Raw genomic sequence first — 21,786 nt, forward strand, 5'->3', positions numbered from 1 at the left:
TGCATCTCTCAATTAGGCCTACATTACATTACGAGCTGCGTGTGTAGGCTACTACAATTCCAGCACATTACTATGGTTGGCTATATAACTACTTTAACTAGGCCATCATTTCCTCATGGATATTGTCAATGAAAATGTACAACATAAACCCCACTGCTTATTATATTTTCAGTCATCCCATCTGTTTGAAATGTTACTGTGCGTTTGCTTACTCTGCGGGTGTGTTTGCAAAAGGGGTTTGTCACCTTAGCCCTTATCTCTCTAAATGGTATTGTGCAGACAGTCAACCTAAACCTATGCAACACATTTCAGTTTGAATTAAAAGCAAATAGAAATGGACCTGTAGGCGTGTTACAAGTTAACGTATTTTTGCCAAGACCGTGCTTTTAGCCCAGGAATGTGTATTTAACCAACGGCCCCAAATGCAGCCAAACTTTCCTTTTAAACATCTTGGCCTAGTCAGATTTGAATTGCTCTCAGCTCTTTTGCATGTGTACCTTATCTGTACCAGACACCAAAACTCCAGTAACCATGAATGCGTGCTGGTTCTTCATATTGAAAGCGTTGTTCCCCAGTAACCATAAACACCGGTTCTTCATATTGAAAACAGTGTTCTATCTCCAAGATTGTAAATGTGATACATTTTGGATCTCAGAACAGAGCAGTAGCACTTCTTTGATGGAAGTCACATGCTCCTGTTGAGCGATCTTGGGGCCCTTGTCTGTGTTAAGACTGAGCGCCTTAGATCAAGGTTATTAGTCCTAATGTGTGCTGCTGGGAGAGCTAGGCACAATCCCTACTTGTTGAACATGTCAACAAATGGTAGTTCTGTGGTGATGGCTCACCGACCTTTAACCGTTGGCGGTAAACTCCCTGCTTTTGACTTACAACTTATTTTGTGTAGAAATAATTAAATTGGGTCACCTAAAGTAGTACTCTCTATATAACCATAGAGTAAGTATATGAATAGGCTACATTCAAATGTTTTCATTTGACAGGTAATAGTGAACATTGTCAATGGCAGGCTTACTTACGGTGCATTCTAAAGTATTCTGACCCTTTCCCAATTTCCACATTTTGTTACGTTAGACTTATTTTAAAATGGATTAAATTAATAATAATCCCCAATCTACACACACACTACCCAGTAATGGCAAAGTGAAAATAGGTTTTTAGAAATGTTTGCAAATTTTATAAAAAACAGATACCTTATCTACGTAGGTATTAAAACCCTTTGCTATGGGACTCGAAGTTGCGCTCAGGTGCATCCTGTTTCCATTGATCATCCTTGATGTTTATACAACTTGATTGGAGTCCACCTGTGGTAAATTCAATTGATTGGACATGATTAGGAAAAGCACACACCTGTCTATATACGGTCCCACAGTTGACAGTGCATGTCAGAGCAAAAATCAAGCCATGAGATCGAAGTAATTGGCCGTTGAGCTCCGAGACAGAATTGTGTTGAGGCACAGATCTGGTGAAGGGTACCAAAAAATGTATGCAGCATTGAAGGTCTCCAAGAACACAGTGGCCTACATCATTCTTAAATGGAAGAAGTTTGGAACTACCAAAACTCTTCCTAGAGCTGGCCACCCGGGCAAACTGAGGAGAACGGCCTTGGTTAGGGAGGCGACCAAGAACCCGATGGTCACTCTTAACAGAGATCCAGTGTTCCTTTGTGGAGATGGGAGAACCTTCCAGAAGGATAACCATCTCTGCAGCACTCCACCAATCAGGCCTTTTATGGTAGAGATGGCCTGCTTGGAGTTTGCCTAAAGACACTAAGATTCTCTGGTCTGATGAAACTAAGTTTGAACTCTTTGGCATGAATGCCAAGCGTCACGTCTGGAGGAAACCTGGCACCCTACAGCGAAGCATGGTGGTGGCAGCATCATGTTGTGGGGATGTTTTCAGCAGCAGGGACTGGGAGACTAGTCAGGTTGAGGGAAAGATGAACTGAGCAAAGTACAGAGATTCTTGATGAAAACCTTTTCCAGAATGCTCAGGACCTCAGACTTGGTTGAAGGACAGCAGGACAACGACCCTAAGCACACAGCCAATACAACACAGGAGTGGCTTCGGGACTAGTCTCTGAATATCCTTGAGTGGCCCAGCCAGAGCCCGATCAAACATCTCTGGAGAGACCTGAAAATAGCTGTGCAGGAACGCTCCCTATCCAACCTGACAGAGCTTGAGAGGGTCTGCAAAGAAGAACGAGAGAAACTCCCCAAATATACAGCTGTGTCAAGCTTGTAGCGTCATACCCAAGAAGACTCAAGGCTGCCAAAGGTGCTTCAACAAAGTACTGAATAAAGGGTCTGAATACTTATCTAAATGTGATATTTCCATTTATTTATTTATTTGTAAAAAAAAAAAAATTTGCAAACATTTCTAAAAACCTGTTTTATTATGGGGTATTGTGTGTACAGTTGTGGCCAAAAGTTTGAGGTTGACACAAATATTAATTTTCACAAAGTTTGCTGCTTCAGTGTCTAGATATTTTTGTCAGATGTTACTATGGAATACTGAAGTATAATTACAATCATTTCATAAGTGTCAAAGGCTTTTATTGACAATTACATGAAGTTGATGCAAAGAGTCAATATTTGCAGTGTTGACCCTTCTTTTTAAAGATCTCTGCAATCCGCCCTGGCATGCTGTCAATAAACTTCTGGGCCACATCCTAACTGATGGCAGCCCATTCTTGCATAATCAATGCTTGGAGTTGGTCAGAATTTGTGGGTTTTTGTTTGTCCACCCGCCTCTTGAGGATTCACCACAAGTTCTCAATGGGATTAAGGTCTGGGGAGTTTCCTGGCCATGGACCCAAAATATCGATGTTTTGTTCCCCGAGCCACTAAGTTATCACTTTTACCTTATGGCAAGGTGCTCCATCATGCTGGAAAACGCATTGTTCGTCACCAAACTGTTCCTGGATGGTTGGGAGAAGTTGCTCTCGGAGGATGTGTTGGTACCATTATTAATGGCTGTGTTCTTAGGAAGAATTGTGAGTGAGCCCACTCCCTTGGCTGAGAAGCAACCCCACACATGAATGGTCTCAGGATGCTTTACTGTTGGCATGACACAGGACTGATGGTAGCGCTCACCTTGTCTTCTCCGGACAAGCTTTTTACTGGATGCCCCAAACAATCGGGAAGGGGATTCATCAGAGAAAATGACTTTACCCTAGTCCTCAGCAGTCCAATCCCTGTACCTTTTGCAGAATATCAGTCTCACCCTGATGTTTTTCCTGGAGAGAAGTGGCTTCTTTGCTCCCCTTCTTGACACCAGGCCATCCTCCAAAAGTCTTCGCCTCACAGATGCACTCACACCTGCCTGCTGCCAATCCTGAGCAAGCTCTGTACTGGTGGTGACCCGATTCCGCAGCTGAATCAACTTTAGGAGACGGTCCTGGCGCTTGCTGGACTTTCTTGGGTGCCCTGAAGCCTTCTTCACAACAATTGAACCGTTCTCCTTGATGTTCTTGATGATCCAATAAATGGTTGATTTAGGTGCAATCTTACTGGCAGCAATATCCTTGCCTGTGAAGCTCTTTTTGTGCAAAGCAATGATGACGGCACGTGTTTCCTTGCAGGTAACCATGTTTGGCAGAGGAAGAACAATGATTCCAAGCACCACCCTCCTTTTGACGCTTCCAGTCTGTTATTCAAACTCAATCAGCATGACAGAGTGATCTCCAGCCTTGTCCTCGTGAACACTCACACCTGTGTTGACGAGAGAATCACTGACATGTCAGCTGGTCCTTTTGTGGCAGGGCTGAAATGCAGTGGAAATGTTTTTTGGGGATGCAGTTCATTTGCATGGCAAAGGGACTTTGCAAATAATCTAATCACTCTTCATAACATTCTGGAGTATATGCAAATTGCCATCATACAAACTGAGGCAGCAGACTTTGTGAAAATAAATGTTTGTCATTCTCAAAACTTTTGGCCCCGACTGTAGATTGAGGAATACGACTATTTAATCCATTTTAGAATAAGGCTGTAACGTAACAAAATGTGTAAAAAGTCAAAGGGTCTGAATACTTTCTGAATGCACTGTAGATTAGCATTACACTCCTGGCAATGGCAGGCCTGTATAGACTAACTTCCTCATTTCGGCTACACTTTTGACTGTTGCCTCATGCCGAGTTATATTATTCTCACTCCCGTCTCTGGAACTAGCAGGCATGGATCTCCTGCCTGCACATCTCTAGAGTTAGCTGTTACCATAGAGACTGCAGCAGATTCAAAGTAGATAGGATCGAGCTTATGTATCCAGCATGCCAGCTGGACGTTACTGTAGACAAGTCTGCTCAGGAAATAGCCAACTACGATCAAGTAGGCTTCCCAGCAGGAACTCAAAGCCAGAAAAAACCCTAGCTTGAAATGTGAGAGAGATTTGTGTGATTAGGTCCCTGACTTTTTAACCTCTTGAGCTGACAGCCTTGGCGCGATGTTTTCCTATATTTGTTATGCCAGATAAAATAAAATATAGAGAGGGCCATAAAGAATAGACTAGGAAATTCTTAAATCCACAGAAAGCTTGGGAGCTGTAGAATACAGTGGGCTGGACCATATTTGTGAGACTTAATGAAATGGCACTGCACAGGTGCAAATACAACATAAAAATATTATTTTTCTATAAAAACCTTGACTATCAAATAAATTATATCAATTATTCATGTGAATGAATAAAGCGTTTCACTCTTTTTATCCTTTACAAATATTATTTCAAACGGAGGGTTCATGACTTGACACAAAGGATTATTTGTGTTACACTGTTAAAATGTATAATGGACTTAACATTTATTGTTAAAAAAAAACATTTTGGGGCACTCGTTCCTTTAATTTTGCTGAAGTGTATTGTTTGTCGGACATGGACAAACGATACACCAACAACTCACAAGGCCCAGCCGCTTTGTTTGGTATTCTCCCCCCTGACTAGATGAGTAAAACGGTATCTTGCAGTTAAATTTACCTCACACGGAACTCTGTCTGAAGCTGTTGGCATCACATGAGCCTTTCTTAGCCTATTAACATTTAGCAGGGCTCTTATGAAACGAAGTTGTGAAGTTTAATACACACCATTGGGAGCACTGCGTTGAGCTGAAACCAGCCATATGTCAGACTAATATATTGGTTTTAATCAACAAACCTTTTTTTGTGGAAGTGGAACTGACAGCGTTTTAAATAGTTTGCCGATATGAAACAAAGTATTATAATATCAAATCCCCAGTTAATGGTACAAAACAAACTTCAGGTTTTAAAAATAGGTTACATTTTACATTCCATGATGTACACTAGGGCATTGTTGGCAGAATAGTTGGATGCAGTTCAATGCATGATGAATATAATTTACCAATACATTTTTGGTAGTCAAAGAAATATTGCTATCAGGTTGTAAATCACAGCTGGTCTGGTACATTGTTTGCTACCTCCAGCCATTCAGGATGCACTGTTTGTTTCAATGACTCCATATTTTTAACAAAAATGGACGAATGTAGCTTATCTACACTGAACAAAATTATAAATGCAACATGTGAAGTGTTGGTTTCATGAGCTGAAATAAAATGTTCCATACACACACAAAGCTTGTCTCTCAAATGTTGTGCACAAATTTTGTTTTCGTCCCTGTTATTGAGCATTTGTCCTTTGCCAAAATAATCCATCCACGTGACAGGTGTGGCATATCAAGAAGCTGATTAAACAGAATTATCATTACACAGGGTGCGCCTTGTGCTAGGGACAATAAAAGGCCACATTTTAGAGAATTTGGCAATATGTCCAACTGGTCTCACAACTGTATGGTGTGTGTGTGTGTGCGCTAACGGTTTGCTGATTGTCAATGTTGTGAACAGAGTGCCCCATGGTGGGGTTATGGTATGGGCAGGCATAAGTTACAGACGACAAACACAATTGCATTTTCTCAATGGCAATTTTAATGCACAGAGCTACCGTGATGAGATCCTTAGGCCCATTGTTGTGCCATTTCATCCGCCGCCAACACCTCATATTTCAGCATGATAATGCACGGCCCAATATTTAAGGATCTGTTCACAATTTCTGGAAGCTGAAAATGTCCCAGTTCTTCCAGGGCCTGCATACTCACCAGAAGTGTCACCCATTGAGATCAGGCCTGGGCAAAGGCCGGCCCATATACGGCCCGCAACCTGATACAATACGGCCCGCGGAATCATGCTCAGATCACAAGAAGAATTTGCGATAGTAATGTTTTGAAAACGTATTTGTTATTCAAATGAAAAGCCCAATGAAAGCTCGCCCTTTGTGTAATGATTTAACTCCCACTGCTTGTGTGACATTTATTTTGAAGGCACGTATAAATATCAACTGCACGAGGACAGACAGTGACTGACAGGCTGTCACACGTCACAGTTACAAATAGTAGCTAGCTAGAAATTGCTCAAAAATGAGTTGAAAAGGAAAGAAGACAATGAATGAAGGGTGCTCCAGCAAGAGTGGACATCAAAATATTTCTTTGAGGTATCAGGGAAAGCTGTGTGCTTAGTGTGCAAAGAAAGCATCACTGTCTTGAAAGACTACAACCCGTCCCGACACTTCCAGACGAAGCATGCAGAGAAATATAGGAATGTCTTCTGAGCAGAGGGCAAGTGCATCGATAGAGTTGCGTTCTCAGTTGCAAAAGCAAGGACTCTTCACAAAACTGCATTCCGCAAACAACGGAATTGCGAGAACTAGCTATGTACTGTCCCACACAATTGCTAAATATTGCAAGCCATTCACTGAGGGCGAATTAATTTAAAGAATGTTTAATTGACTCTTCAGCAATACTTTGCCTCGACAAGAAAGAGCTGTTTGAAAATATTTCCCTGTCAAAACGAACAGTGACACAGCATGTTGAGGACATCGCAGAGAATATGGAACAACAGTTGCAAGACATTTCTCCTTGGCCCTGGAGGAGAGCAGTGATCCACGTGACACGGCACAGTTGTTGATATTCTTACGAGGCATAACCCCAGACTTTGTAATTACAGAGGAGCTTGCTTCAGTACAGTCAATGAAGCGCATAACCACACGGAAATATGTATTGGAGATTAATAAGTGTGTGGCAAAGCTGGGACTGAATTTTGAAAAGTTATCCAGTGTGACCACTGATGGGTGCCCAAACTTTGGCCTTTTTGAAAAGGACACAAGATCAAGTAGCTGAGCTGAACCCAAATCAGAAAATGATTTTCCTGCATTGCATTATTCATCAGGGGGTGCTCTGTAAATGTGTTCTGAAAATGAGCCATGTTGTGGATAGTCACTAAAGTGGTAAACTTCATATGAGCATATCTTTAAACCACAGGCACTTTGTCTCACTGTTGGACGAGACAGTTGGTTCATGCAGATCTCCCCTACCACACAAACGTGAGATGGCTGAGTTTGGGGAAGATGCTTAAAAGAGTATGTGAACAGACATTTTCAGTGATGAAATATAAGTCAAGGCACAGATCATCTCTTACTGACTCACTTCTCAGCAATCCTGCGCATAGTGACGTCAGAAACTATACCTGACTTCACTGCTCTAGTCAATGCCCATCAGAGACTCCTCACACTGAGTAGTTTAAATGTAATGTTGAGCTCTCTTGTGTTTTTGTGCATACCCGTTAACAAGAGTTCTGTCCATGGTGCTGAATGCACATTATACTTTTCCCTCCGTGTAGTTTATTGGATGTTTAATAATGAAAATACCAACCAAAAGGAGAACATGGATATGGTTTATTTCTGTGCATGTAAAATAAGTAGCATATCTGAATGTGATTTACAGTAGATATATCTGTCAACACAGTCATACACATGATGTATAATCCTGTAATTTCATTCTGGCCAACAATGGAAAAAATATTCTAATGTGGCCCTCCAAGGAAAATAATTGCCCAGGCCTGCTCTAGATCGATGTGTATGACGGCATGTTCCTGCTAATATCCAGCAACTTCGCACAGCCATTGAAGATGAATGGGACAACATTACACAGGCCACAATCAACAGCCTGATCAACTTTATGCAAAGATGCCGCGCTGCATGAGACAAATGGTTGTCACACACCTTTTGTTTTAAAGGTATCTGTGACCAGCAGATGCATATCTGTATTCCCAGTCATATGAAATCCATAGATTAGGACCTAATGAATGTATTTTAATTGACTGATTTCCTTATATGAACTGTAACTCAGTAAAAAGTAAGAATTTGTTGCATGTTGCCTTTTTATTTTTGTTCAGTATATTTATGTAGCTTTTTATTAAGCAAGATGAAAATGCTGAGCCTAACGTTAGCTAGCTAGCTGCGGGGAGGATGTCATGTCATTTGATGAGTGGGTGACTGGTTTATAGAAGCAATTACCCACATGCCATCTCCTCATTGGTTATACCCACATGGGTGACTGAAAGACGAAATAGGTCGGTGGCGGTAATGCACCTAATTTATGAAAGTTGCCAATCGCAATATAAAGTCAAGAGAACAAAAAGCCTGGAAGGAGGAGAGATGACTAGAAATTATTCGGTTGACCGTTTTATGTGTGGATTAATTGGTGGAGTAGAGGACCTTCTGCATTTAAGGTAAAATAAAAACTCAATGTTTATATCCCAGGACACATTAGCTAGCAACAGCAAGTTAGCTAAATAGAACAAATTAGCTAGCAAGTGCAAGCTAGCTAGCTAAATTTCCATAAATGTTTAATGCTTTTTGATCTGTCCCCAAATTGATATAATTAGTTGAGTTTGTTTTCATATTTTAACCTGCGTGTCGTGATCACGTTTGGTGTGGGGGAACAAAATACATTTATGCACAATGGCGCATGCGCACAGCCGGTTTGGGTTCCGTGTAAGCGCAATCAGGTGCGCGTCCTTACTCAACATTGACAGGAGTGCTCCAAACAAAAGACAATAACTAAATTGAATTTACAAAACTCGTAAATGGAATGAAATTAACAATAACTTGCATAGGTTGTCCGCACTGCAAACAATGTGTCCACTTTGACAATGAGAACGGTAAAAGGAATATTTCTAGATTGAATGCATTAACATAAATGACCAAGGAAGTTGGTGTTTTATACAGGATGTACCGCCCCCACCTTTCGTCAACTAATCATGTCAATGCTGAGCTATGCAGAGACCTCCGCATTGTTATAACAAACAACAAAATGTGGCATCTGCATGACTCCGGAGGCTCCATAATTGCGTCACACCCTCCATATGGAGCCTCCGAACACAAATCCAGATCAAGCATAAATTGGCTTTTAGTCTAGGTCTCCACAATGGATTAGTTCACTGAAATAGGTCTCTCTCGCTCTCGATATATACAGTACCAGTCAAAAGTTTGTAAACATCTACTCATTCAAGGGTTTTTCTTTATTTTTACTATTTTGTACGTTGTAGAATAATAGTAAAGACATCAAAACTTTGAAATAACACATATGGAATTATGTAGTAACCAAAAAAGTGTTAAACAAAATATATTTTACATTTGAGTTTCTTGAAACTATCCACACTTTGCCTTGATGACAGCTTTGCACACTTGGCATTCTCTCAACCAGCTTCACCTGGAATGCTTTTCCAACAGTCTTGAAGGAGTTCCCACATATGCTGAGCACTTGTTGGCTGCTTTTCCTTCACTCTGCAGTCCAACTCAATTGGGTTGAGGTCGGGTGATTGTGGAGGCCAGGTTATCTTAAGTAGCTCCATCACTCTCCTTCTTGGTCAATTAGCCCTTACACAGCCTGGAGGTGTGTTGGGTCATTGTCCTGTTGAAAAACAAATTATAGTCCCACTAAGCGCAAACCAGATGGGATGCGGTGTTGTGGTGGCCATGCTGGTAAAGTGTGCCTTGAATTCTCAATAATTTACTGACAGTGTCACCAGCAAAGCACCATCACACCTCCTCCTCCATGCTTCACGGTGGGAACCACACATGCGGAGATCATCTGTTCACCTACTCTGCGTCTCACAGAGACACGGTGGTTGGACCCAACAATCTCACTTCAGACCAAGGGACAGATTTCCACCGGTCTAATGTCCATTGCTTGTGTTTCTTGGCCCAAGAAAGTCTCTTCTTCTCATGGGTGTCCTTTAGTAGTGGTTTCATTGCAGCAATTCAACCATGAAGGCCTGATTCACACAGTCTCTTCTGAACAGTTGATGTTGAGATGTATCTGTTACTTGAAGCATTTTTTGGGCTGCAATTTCTGAGGCTGGTAACTATAATGAACTTATCCTCTGCAGCAGAGGTAACTCTGGGTCTTCCTTTCCTGTGGAGGTCCTCATGAGAGCCAGTTTCATCATAGGGCTTGATGGTTTTTGCGACTGCATTTGAAGAAACATTCAAAGTTCTTGAATATTTGTTGCCATAATATGGACTTGGTCTTTTACCAAATAGGGCTATCTTCTGTATAACAAACCTACCTTGTCACAACACAAGTGATTGGCTCAAACACATTAAGGAAAGAAATCCCACAAATTAACAAGGCACACCTGTTAATTGAAATGAATTCCAGGTGACTACCAGAAGCTGGTTGAGAGAAAGCCAATAATGTGCAAAGCTGTCAAGGCAAAGGGTGGCTACTATGAAGAATCTCAAATATGAAATATATTTTGATTTGTTTAACACTTTTTAGGTTACTACATGATTCCATATGTTATTTCATTGTCTTGTCTATTAATCTACAATGTAGTAAAAATAAATAAAAACCCTTGAATGAGTTTTTCCAAACTTAACGTGTGTGTGTGTGTGTGTGTGTGTGTGTGTGTGTGTGTGTGTGTGTGTGCTACTGCTCAACAAAAAATATCTGTCGACCTATAGACCAGTCGACTAATTGGGGTCAGCCCGAGTTAGCATATCTGTTGTTTCAATCAAATATATCTGGCGTCGATCAAATGGGCAGGCAGGTAAGTTCCCACTCAGTTGTCAAAAGGTGGGTTGGGACAAGCATTCATTGTCAGGCAAACTATAAGCTGAGAAGGGCGAGCAGGCTACTATTCCCCATCATTTATCAATGCGATTTTTGACGGCCAACTCTAAGCTGAGAAGGTTTGAGAGGGTATATCTAATGTTCCCTCACTCTTGCTCACATTAGTTGTTGATGTTGTTAATGTGCATAGGCAACAGAGACACAGCCTATCTGTTTGTGGTTGTTTGAGCAATAGCAATGTAAAGTTCCCAAATGTAAGAGGACTCCCGTGGTATTTGCAGAAATCCATTGAGGTGGATTTTGTGGAACGCTTTCTAATGATCCAGAGAAGAAAGACCCAGAGTTACCTCTGCTGCACAGGATAAGTTCATTATAGTTACCAGCCTCAGAAATTGCAGCCCAAAAAAATGCCATCTTGAATCCAAGATGGCGTTGCGGTCAGACGTCTTTGTCCTGCCGTGTCCCTTGTATATATCTTTTTACATCTTTTCTTCGCATGTCTTCTTCAAATGTTTTTCTGGGCCTCAACTTCTAAATACTCTACTGCAACCCGCCTCACCCAATGTGGCGTGGATCTGTTTTTTTTCTTTTCTAAAGTATTTCTTTTTACTTCGGATCTGGAATCCCTCAACTGAAGCTAGCCAGCTAACTACCTACCAGCTATCAGATGGCAAACCATTGCTAGTGGTCATCAGCTAACCTTTAGCTCGGAAAGCTCTCGCCAGTTCGAACAACGTGACTCAAACCAGAGCATAACGGACCTATTAATATTTTCTATATATTTTTTCCCCATATCGCCGGCTTCCTACCGCAAACTCTGAACATTTTAATCTGGATCTTTGCAACTATCTAACCGCAATCCCGGGTGACTACTGGCTAGCGTTTCCATCCCGGAGCAAGCACCAATTAGCCTGAAACTATCTCGGCCAGGGCTCCTGTGCTACCACCGAAGCCCACTCCTGGGCTACTATATCCGGACCCCTTCTACTGCCGGTACGGGGCACGGAACCCCGCCGATCTTCTACGACTGGAATACCGACATAATCTGCCCGAGGATTCCAACAGGCCCCTCAGGCGCGACGTCCCCTGAAGGCCCATTCTGCTAACCGGCCTGCTAGCTATCTAGAGCTACATGGAACCCTACTAATTCCACAACTGGTCTATCGACGTCACCGCATGAAGAGGCAAAAACAGGCTTACCCCCATCGCGACGTCCCCCAAAGGCTAACTTGCTAGCTCCGGTCTGCCAACTGCTTGCTTGCCAGCCCCGGCCTACTAACTGTTAGCTTGTTAACATCTGCCTGCTAACTGTCTGAATCGCCGTGTCCCCAGTCAGCCCAACCAGTCACTGGACCCATATGTTCACTTGGCTACGCATTCCTCTCTCTAATATCAATATGCCTCGTCCATTACCGTACGGGTTAGTAATTACTGTCTTATTTCACTGTAGAGCCTCTAGCCCTGCTCAATATGCCTTAACCAACCATGTTGTTCCACCACCTACATATGCGATAACATCACCTGGTTTAAACGTCTCTAGAGACTAAATCTCTCATCATTACTCAATGCTTGGGGTTACCTCCAATGTACTCACATCCTACCTTACATTTGTCTGTACACTATGCCTTGAATCCATGCTATCGTGCCCAGAAACCTGCTCCTTTTACTCTCTGTTCCAAACGTGCTAGACGGCCAGTTCGTATAGCCTTTAGCCGTACTCTTATCCTACTTCTCCTCTGTTCCTCTGGTGATGTGGAGGTTAATCCAGGTCTTGCAGTGCCTAGCTCCACTCCCACTCTCCAGGTGCTCCATTTGTTGACTTCTGTAACCGTAAAAGCCTTGGTTTCATGCACATTAACATTAGAAGTCTACTCCCTAAGTTTGTTTTACTCACTGCTTTAGCACACTCTGCCAACCCGGATGTCTTAGCCGTGTCTGAATCCTGGCTTAGGAAAACCACCAAAAACCCTGAAATCTCCATCGCTAACTATAACATTTTCTGCGAAGATAGAACTGCCAAAGGGGGCGGTGTTGCAATCTACTGCAGCGATGGCCTGCAGAGTTCTGTATTACTATCCAAGTCTGTACCCAAACAATTCGAGCTTCTACTTCTAAAAATTCACCTTTCCAGAAACAAGTCCCTCACTGTTGCCGCTTGCTATATACCTCCCTCTGCCCCCAGCTGTGCCCTCAATACCATATGTGAATTGATTGTCCCCCATCTATCTTCTGAGCTCGTGCTACTAGGTGACCTAAACTGGGACATGCTTAACACCCCGGCCATCCTACAATCTAAGCTTGATGCCCTCAATCTCACACAAATGATCAATGAACTTACCAGGTACAACCCCAAATCCGTAAACACGGGCACCCTCATAGATGTCATCCTAACTAACCCTCCCTCCAAATACACCTCTGATGTTTTCAATCAAGATCTCAGCGATCACTGCCTTTATTGCCTGCATCCGTAATGGGTCTGCGACCAAACGACCACCCCTCATCACTGACAAACGCTCCCTAAAACACTACTGTGAGCAGGCCTTTCTAATCGACCTGGCCGGGGTATCCTGGAATGACATTGACCTCATCCCGTCAGTAGATGATGCCTGGCTATTCTTTAAAAGTGCCTTCCTCACCATCTTAAATAAGCATGCCCCACTCAAAAAATGTAGAATTAGGAATAGATATAGTCCTTGGTTCACTCCAGACCTGTCTGCCCTTGACCAGCACAAAAACATCCTGTGGCGTTCTGCATTAGCATCGAATAGCCCCCGTGATATGCAACTTTTCAGCGACGTTAGGAGCAAATATACACAGGCAGTTAGCTTTTCTATCTTTTTCAAACAGAAATTTGCATCCTGTAGTGCAAACTCAAAAAAGTTCTGGGACACTGTAAAGTCCATGGAGAATCAGAGCACCTCCTCCCAGCTGCCCACTGCGCTGAGGCTAGGAAACACTGTTCCCACTGATAAATCCACTATAATTGAGTATTTCAATAAGCATTTCTCTACGGCTGGCCATGCTTTCCACCTGGCTACCCCTACCCCGGTCAATTGCCCGGCACCCTCCACAGCATCCCGCCAAAGCCCCCACTATTTCTCTTTCACCCAAATCCAGATAGCTGATGTTCTGAAAGAGCTGCAAAATCTAGACCTATACAAATCAGCCGGGCTAGACAATCTAGACCCTCGCTTCCTAAAATTATCTGCTGAAATTGTTGCAACCCCTATTACTAGCCTGTTCAACCTCTCTTTTGTATCATCTGAGATTCCCAAAGATTGGAAAGCTGCCGCGGTCATCTCCCTCTTCGAAGGGGGTGACACTCTAGACCCAAACTGCTACAGACCTATATCTATCCTACCCTGTCTTAGGTCTTCGAAAGCCAAGTTAACAAACAGATTACCGACCATTTCGAATCCCACCGTACCTTCTCCGCTATGCAATCAGGTTTCAGAGCTGGTCATAGGTGCACCTCAGCCACGCTCAAGGTCCTTAACGACATCATAACCGCCATCGATAAGAGACATTACTGTGCAGCCGTATTCATCGACCTGGCCAAGGCTTTCGACTGTCAATCACCACATTCTTATTGGTAGACTCGACAGCCTTGGTTTCTCAAATGATTGCCTCGCCTGGTTCACCAACTACTTCTCTGGCAAATCGAAGGGCCTGTTGTCCGGACCGCTGGCAGTCTCAATGGGTGTGCCACAGGGTTAAATTCTCGGGCCGACTCTCTTCTCTGTATACATCAATGATGTTGCTCTTGCTGCTGGTGATTCTCTGATCCACCTCTACGCAGACGACACCATTCTGTACACTTCTGGCCCCTCTTTGGACACTGTGTTAACTAACCTCCAGACAAGCTTCAATGCCACACAACTCTCCTTCCATGGCCTCCAACTGCTCTTAAACGCAGGTAAAACTAAATGCATGCTATTCAATCGATCACTGCCCGCACCTGCTCGCCCGTCCAGCATCACTACTCTGGACGACTGACTTAGAATACGTGGACAACTACAAATACCTGGGTGTCTGGTTAGACTGTAAACTCTCCTTCCAGACTCACATTAAGCATCTCCAATCCAAAATTAAATCTAGAATCGGCTTCCTATATCACAACAAAGCATCCTTCACTCATGCTGCCAAACACACCCTCGTAAAACTGACCATCCTACCGATCATAGACTTTGGTGATGTCATCTATAAAATAGCCTACAACACTCTACTCAACCAACTGGATGCAGTCTATCACAGTGCCATCCGTTTTGTCACCAAAGCCCCATACACTACCCACCATTGCGACCTGTACGCTCTCGTTGGTTGGCTCTCGCTTCATACTCGTCTCCAAACCCACTGGCTACAGGTTATCTACAAGTCTCTGCTAGGTAAAGCCCTGCCTTATCTCAGCTCACTGGTCACCATAGCAACACCCACTTGCAGCACGTGCTCCAGCAGGTATATCTCACTGGTCACCCCCAAAGCCAATTCCTCTTTGGCTGCCTTTCCTTCCAGTTCTCTGCTGCCAATGACTGGAACGAACTGCAAAAATCTCTGAAGCTGGAGACTCATATCTCCCTCACTAGCTTTAAGCACCAGCTGTCAGAGCAGCTCACAGATCACTGCACCTGTGCATAGCCCATCTGTAAATAGCCCATCTATCTACCTGCCTCATCCCCATACTGTATTTACATTTTACATTTTAGTCATTTTAGCAGATGCTCTTATCCAGAGCGACTTACAGTAGTGAATGCATACATTTCATGCATTTAAAAAAAAGTTTGCAATCACCATGCTCTACCAACTGAGCCACAGGGAAGATAACTCCTTGTTGTTTGCACGTTCAGTAATCTACTCCAAATGTAGGAAGCGCGCCAAAAATCTCACGACAAAAAGTAATTTACCTTCGTTGAAACATGTCAAACGTTGTAAAACATCAATCTTTAGGGTCTCTTTAACTTAGAACTTCAATAATATTCCAACCGGACGATTCCAGTGTCTTGAAAAACGTTTTGGAACACAGCTACCTCCTCACGTGATTTTGCGTAATTGTGTCCTGTCATTCTCTCGGTCATCAGAATCCAGGAGGTCTTGTTCGCTCTCTGTTGACTGCAAATGCCTGAAACACGTTCTAAAGACTGTTGACATCTAGTGGAATTCTTAGGAAGTGCAAATTGAACCCTAAGTCACTGTATACTGAATAGGCCCAGTCTTTAAAAACTACAATCCACTTCCTGGTTGGATTTTTTTTCTCAGGTTTTTGCCTGCCATGTGAGTTCTGTTATACTCAGACACCATTCAAACAGTTTTAGAAACTTCAGAGTGTTTTCTATCCAAATCTACTAATATTATGCATATTCTAGTTTCTGAGCCAGAGTAGTAACCTGTTTAAATTGGGTACGTTTTTAATCCGGCCATGAAAAACTGCCCCCTATCCCAGACAGGTTAAAGGTGTACCTGCAGCGTCTGATCCTCCTTAAAAAGGCACCCTGAAGGGACATTGTGTAAAGGGCATTTTATCTAGTCGTAATCCACTCTTCTGATTTCTGTAACACACACACACACACACACACACAGTGCCACCTGAACCCTGCAGAATGGATGACCCCGAGACACAGATTTACCTTCGACTCTGCCATCTGCTCTAAGAAAGCCTTGTTTGAAAATAAGCCCTGCCTGGACCAACCTTGTCATACTTTTTTTCCCCTTCTGTGACCTTGTCCAAAAGTTCTCAGTGGCTTTCTTTGAGTCAACCTCAAATTTTCATCGAAATGGCCCCTTTTTAGCTTTGGTTCTATTCAGCACAGAGAACTGCCATTAACAAAATCTATGCAAAGTACTGACTTTTGTGCCTTTTTTTTTTTAATACTACGTCTCACATTGCAAATACTCTGACTAGAAGGTGACTCTATTAAACAGATGAAGCTATCTGGGTAAATCTGGTGCTGAAAAGACAATTTTGTACACGTAGGCAATGACTTGGGAAAATCTGTTTTTTGAATGCGTTTTCTTTTTCCTTTCTTCCCTCAGGGTACGAAAAGACAGAGGACACGGCAACCTCCGCAAAGACCTCCTTAGCTGACCAAGAAGATGCACGACTGATATTCCTCAATCAGCCACAGTTCACCAAGTTCTGCAGTAATCACGTCAGGTAAGATGTCTGTTCATTAGTTGGCCTATCATCCTCTTTGCTTACATAATGTTGAAAGACTAACTGTGGCGATACAATTTCCCACAGATTCCCTCCCTCTCGCAAAGATGGCATTGCACCTGTACAACCATTACTGTACCTCAATTCCGGCTCGCAAAGTTTGCATTTCCTTCTCATTTAGCTTCTCAAAGTATTGCCATACAAGACCGCTTCTATAGCTTGCCTTTCTTTGCCATTTTTACAAAGTTAACCACGATGACGTAGTGGTGTAGAGTTGACTTCAAAATAATTGATTCTTCGACTCCTTGAACGTCGACTCCTGATGTCAACTCCCATTTCTGAGTGTCAAGATTCGATTTAGCTAGGATTCGCCTCCTAAGAGTTAATATTTTTGGAATGGAGGAGACTGATTAGTTGCCGTACTTCCGAGAACACAATCACTCGCATCTTGCATAGCAAGCTAGTGAGGGACGGCAATCAAATGCTGTATCGCACAATGGAAGGCTGTATCTTGTCTCAACTTCAGTAAAGCAGGGAATATCATGAATGAATAGGCAAAGATATTCTACACGCAACAGACCAAAGGCTGAACACACACTTGCATCATTAGGGAAGAGCAAGAGCAAGCGAGCCAGCGCGAGGGAGAGAGGAGGAGGCAGGAAGAAAGATTATCAAAACATTTTATCTCGCAATGTCTTGTCTTTCATGCCTCGCAAATTCACCACAGTAGTCTTTCATGCCTCGCATATTCACCACAGTAGCCTCTTCCTCACTGGTTAGATTTAAATGACACAACTTTCGCCATGTCTTTACAACCTATCATCTAGTTACAGTGAGGGAAAAAAGTATTTGATACCCTGCTGATTTTGTACGTTTGCCCACTGACAAAGAAATTATCAGTCTATAATTTTAATGGTAGGTTTATTTGAACAGTGAGAGACAGAATAACAACAACAAAAATCCAGAAAAATGTTATAAATCGATTTATATTTTAATGAGGGAAGTAAGTATTTGACCCCCTCTCAATCAGAAATATTTCTGGCTCCCAGGTGTCTTTTATACAGGTAACGAGCTGAGATTAGGAGCACACTCTTAAAGGGAGTGCTCCTAACTGCAGCTTGTTACCTGTAAAAAAGACACCTGTCCACAGAAGCAATCAATCAGATTCCAAACTCTCCACCATGGCCAAGACCAAAGAGCTCTCCAAGGATGTCAGGGACAAGATTGTAGACCTACACAAGGCTGGAATGGGCTACAAGACCATCACCAAGCAGCTTGGTGAGAAGGTGACAACATTTGGTGCGATTATTCGCAAATGGAAGAAACACAAAAGAACTGTCAATCTCCCTCGTCCTGGGGCTCCATGCAAGATCTCACCTCGTGGAGTTGCAATGATCATGAGAACGGTGAGGAATCAGCCCAGAACTACACGGGAAGATCTTGTCAATGATCTCAAGGCAGCTGGGACCATAGTCACCAAGAAAACAATTGGTAACACACTACGGTATGAAGGACTGAAATCCTGCAGCGCCCGCAAGGTCCCCCTGCTCAAGAAAGCACATATACATGCCCGTCTGAAGTTTGCCAATGAATATCTGAATGATTCAGAGGACAACTGGGTGAAAGTGTTGTGGTCAGATGAGACCAAAATGGAGCTCTTTGGCATCAACTCAACTCGCTGTTTTTGGAGGAGGAGGAATGCTGCCTATGACCCCAAGAACACAATCCACACCGTCAAACATGGAGGTGGAAACATTATGCTTGGGGGTGTTTTTCTGCTAAGGGGACAGGACAATTTCACCGCATCAAAGGGATGATGGACGGGGCCATGTACTGTCAAATCTTGGGTGAGAACCTCCTTCCCTCAGCCAGGGCATTGAAAATGGGTCGTGGATGGGTATTCCAGCATGACAATCACCCAAAACACACGGCCAAGGCAACAAAGAAGTGGCTCAAGAAGAAGCACATTAAGGTCCTGGAGTGGCCTAACCAGTCTCCAGACCTTAATCCCATAGAAAATCTGTGGAGGGAGCTGAAGGTTCGAGTTGCCAAACGTCAGCCTCGAAACCTTAATGACTTGGAGAAGATCTGCAAAGAGGAGTGGGACAAAATCCCTCCTGAGATGTGTGCAAACCTGGTGGCCAACTACAAGAAACGTCTGACCTTTGATTGCCAACAAGGGTTTTGCCACCAAGTACTAAGTCATGTTTTGCAGAGGGGTCAAATGCTTATTTCCCTCATTAAAATGCAAATAATTTTATAACATTTTTGACGTGTTTTTCTGGATTTTTAGTTGTTGTTATTCTGTCTCTCACTGTTCAAATAAACCTACCATTTAAATGATAGACTGATAATGTCTTTGTCAGTGGGCAAACGTACAAAATCAGCAGGGGATCAAATACTTTTTTCCCTCACTGTAGGCTATAACACGGAAAATAATATGTTTTGTGATAACTGCACCCCCAACAAAACATTGTTTTTCGGTTATGGATTTTTCTTCACGTTAAGGATCCCAACTTAGTTATAACATTTTAAATGTTCACACACCTACTAGAGAGCAACTAGAGTTACTTACAGTATGTTACTCATCTCCTGCTAAATATAACATGACTCTGGATGTTTCATACATTTCCTCACACAATTCTCCAGAGCTGACCGGTGAGAAGAGCAATTCAAGTACGGCTGCATTTTATAATGTCAGATATTTTCTTGATCTGATGGATGACAAAACGTTGAGCTCCATCTAGGGCCAATATTGTCATTTATTAACTAGCCAGCTTGCATAGAACCCGATGAGAAACCTGATTTGAATACTAAAACTATAAGGTCAAGAGAGACCAATCGTGTGGCATCGTCAAGTTGTCAGGACTTATGTGTGTATTGGGCCTCAAAGGTAGCAAAAGGCCTTTGGGTCTCCGGGTTATTTTGTTCCACTGTATATCATTACCAGATGAAGTCACACTGCAGTTCTTCACGTCCTCTTCTCTCTCTCTCTCTCTTTCCCTTTCCCCATTCCCACCTGGCCCGCTTTGCCCTGACACCTTTCGGGAAGGAGGGGGGGGGCTCCAACAACAACAGCAACAGTGTCAAAGCAGAGGAATTGTTGCTGAGGCGGCAGCAAAGTTCAAGACATGGATGTATGTCGATGTGCCTGAGTTGAAATATGGGCTCGGGATGATCTATAGTGGGGGTGGAAGGAGGACAGGCAGCTTCTAAACCCTGATAGAAATGTACTGCTTCTACACGTGCCTGCCTGTCTTGGCGGGAGGCATAGGCAACATGACAAACGGACAAGGTGCAAGTCTTCCAGTTTGAAAAGGTCATTGTCTATTTGACAAGTAGAATTATGAAAAGCTGATCAATCTGTGACATCTGGAGATAATCCATATGGCGTACTCTGAGGTATGTGCTGGCGTGAGGATCTTAACTATTTGGCAACGGTGACCCAGAGGTAAGCATTTTTTTCCCCATATCAGCCCCCGGCATATCTGACCTTTTTAACCCTTTAACCCCACAGATACACAACAGACCAGTGTCGTTCGTTGAGTCATATTTCATCAGTTGTACTACTAGGCCGACATACACTATTCCACTGTAGGCTGCATACACTATTCCACTGTAGGCTGCATACACTATTCCACTGTAGGCTGCATACACTATTCCACTGTAGGCTGCATACACTATTCCACTGTAGGCTACTATACATTAGACTGACTCGAGCCCCACCCCCCCATCCCCCTCTGACTCACTGCAGCCCTTTTACAACCACTAAGGGCTCTCGTTGCGGATTCGTCCAGAAACTCTACCTCGCTAGGGCTACAGCCCAAATGGCACCTTATACTCTATATAGTGCACTAGCATGGTTAAAATAGTGCACTATATAGGGAATAGGGCTCCATTTGGGACTGAACCTTAGTTAGCTCGCTGGCGTTTCCTTCCTCTGTTCCTTGTGGAGCTGTGTTGCATTGAAAGGTCAGGTCTGGGCTGGCCATCCTCTGTCAGGGAATATTAGCGTTAGCATTCCTGCTGCATGAGCGGCTGGAGATGTCTGCATCGCACACACAGACACACCGATCCACCGCCACAGGGAAAACAGAGCCTCAGCAGCATACAGCCAACCACTAGAATGAGATGAAACACAAAATCAAGGACCATATGGACACAATGAAATGACAACTAGTCAATGTTCAGCATCTTAGCATAGAGTAACCAAGCAAGTCATGCTGTGCCCAAAAATGTGCATTTTTGGAATCCTCTTTTTATCTGCTGCTATCTTGGATCTCCAATTCTTGTTCCGACTTGTGTCGATGTGATTTGGTTCCATCTGATCCTTGAACACTGTATGTTGCTGCCCATTAAAAAGTCACCCAGAGAGTCACTTTCAGACTCTGGTCTCAGATCTGGTTTTGCTGTCTTGCCAACTCCTATGGTCATTATGTTTGGCATGGCAACTGTTATATAGGTGTTGTCTATACCGCACAAACAGATCTGGGACCAGAGGGGTATACTACAATGGAAGCTAGATTTACTCAGGCTGTTGCTCATTCGCCTGCCACTAACTCTATCAGGCTTGTAACTGCTAGTCGATCTCCAAACTCTTGATTGAGACAATGCTGAAACATCAATCCATGGGTGAGTCAGTGCAACATTTTAAATGTTTTCCTGAAATCAAAGTTCTTGCAAATTCAGTAGGCTATGGTGTGAAATAG

General features: G+C 43.1%; 1 protein-coding gene across 4 annotated transcripts in view; it reads left to right on the top strand.

Moving 5' to 3' along the window:
- Nucleotides 1-21,786, top strand: part of atp8a1 (ATPase phospholipid transporting 8A1) — a 193,810-nt gene that overhangs the window by 41,855 nt on the left and 130,169 nt on the right. For all 4 annotated transcript variants that reach the window (XM_029725480.1, XM_029725499.1, XM_029725489.1 and 1 more), the window contains exon 2: nucleotides 16,957-17,077. In XM_029725480.1, the coding sequence (XP_029581340.1) occupies nucleotides 16,957-17,077 (121 nt within the window). The remainder of the gene's footprint in view (nucleotides 1-16,956; nucleotides 17,078-21,786) is intronic.

Source organism: Salmo trutta, chromosome 3 (assembly GCF_901001165.1).
Source record: "Salmo trutta chromosome 3, fSalTru1.1, whole genome shotgun sequence".
Taxonomy (NCBI): domain Eukaryota; kingdom Metazoa; phylum Chordata; class Actinopteri; order Salmoniformes; family Salmonidae; genus Salmo; species Salmo trutta.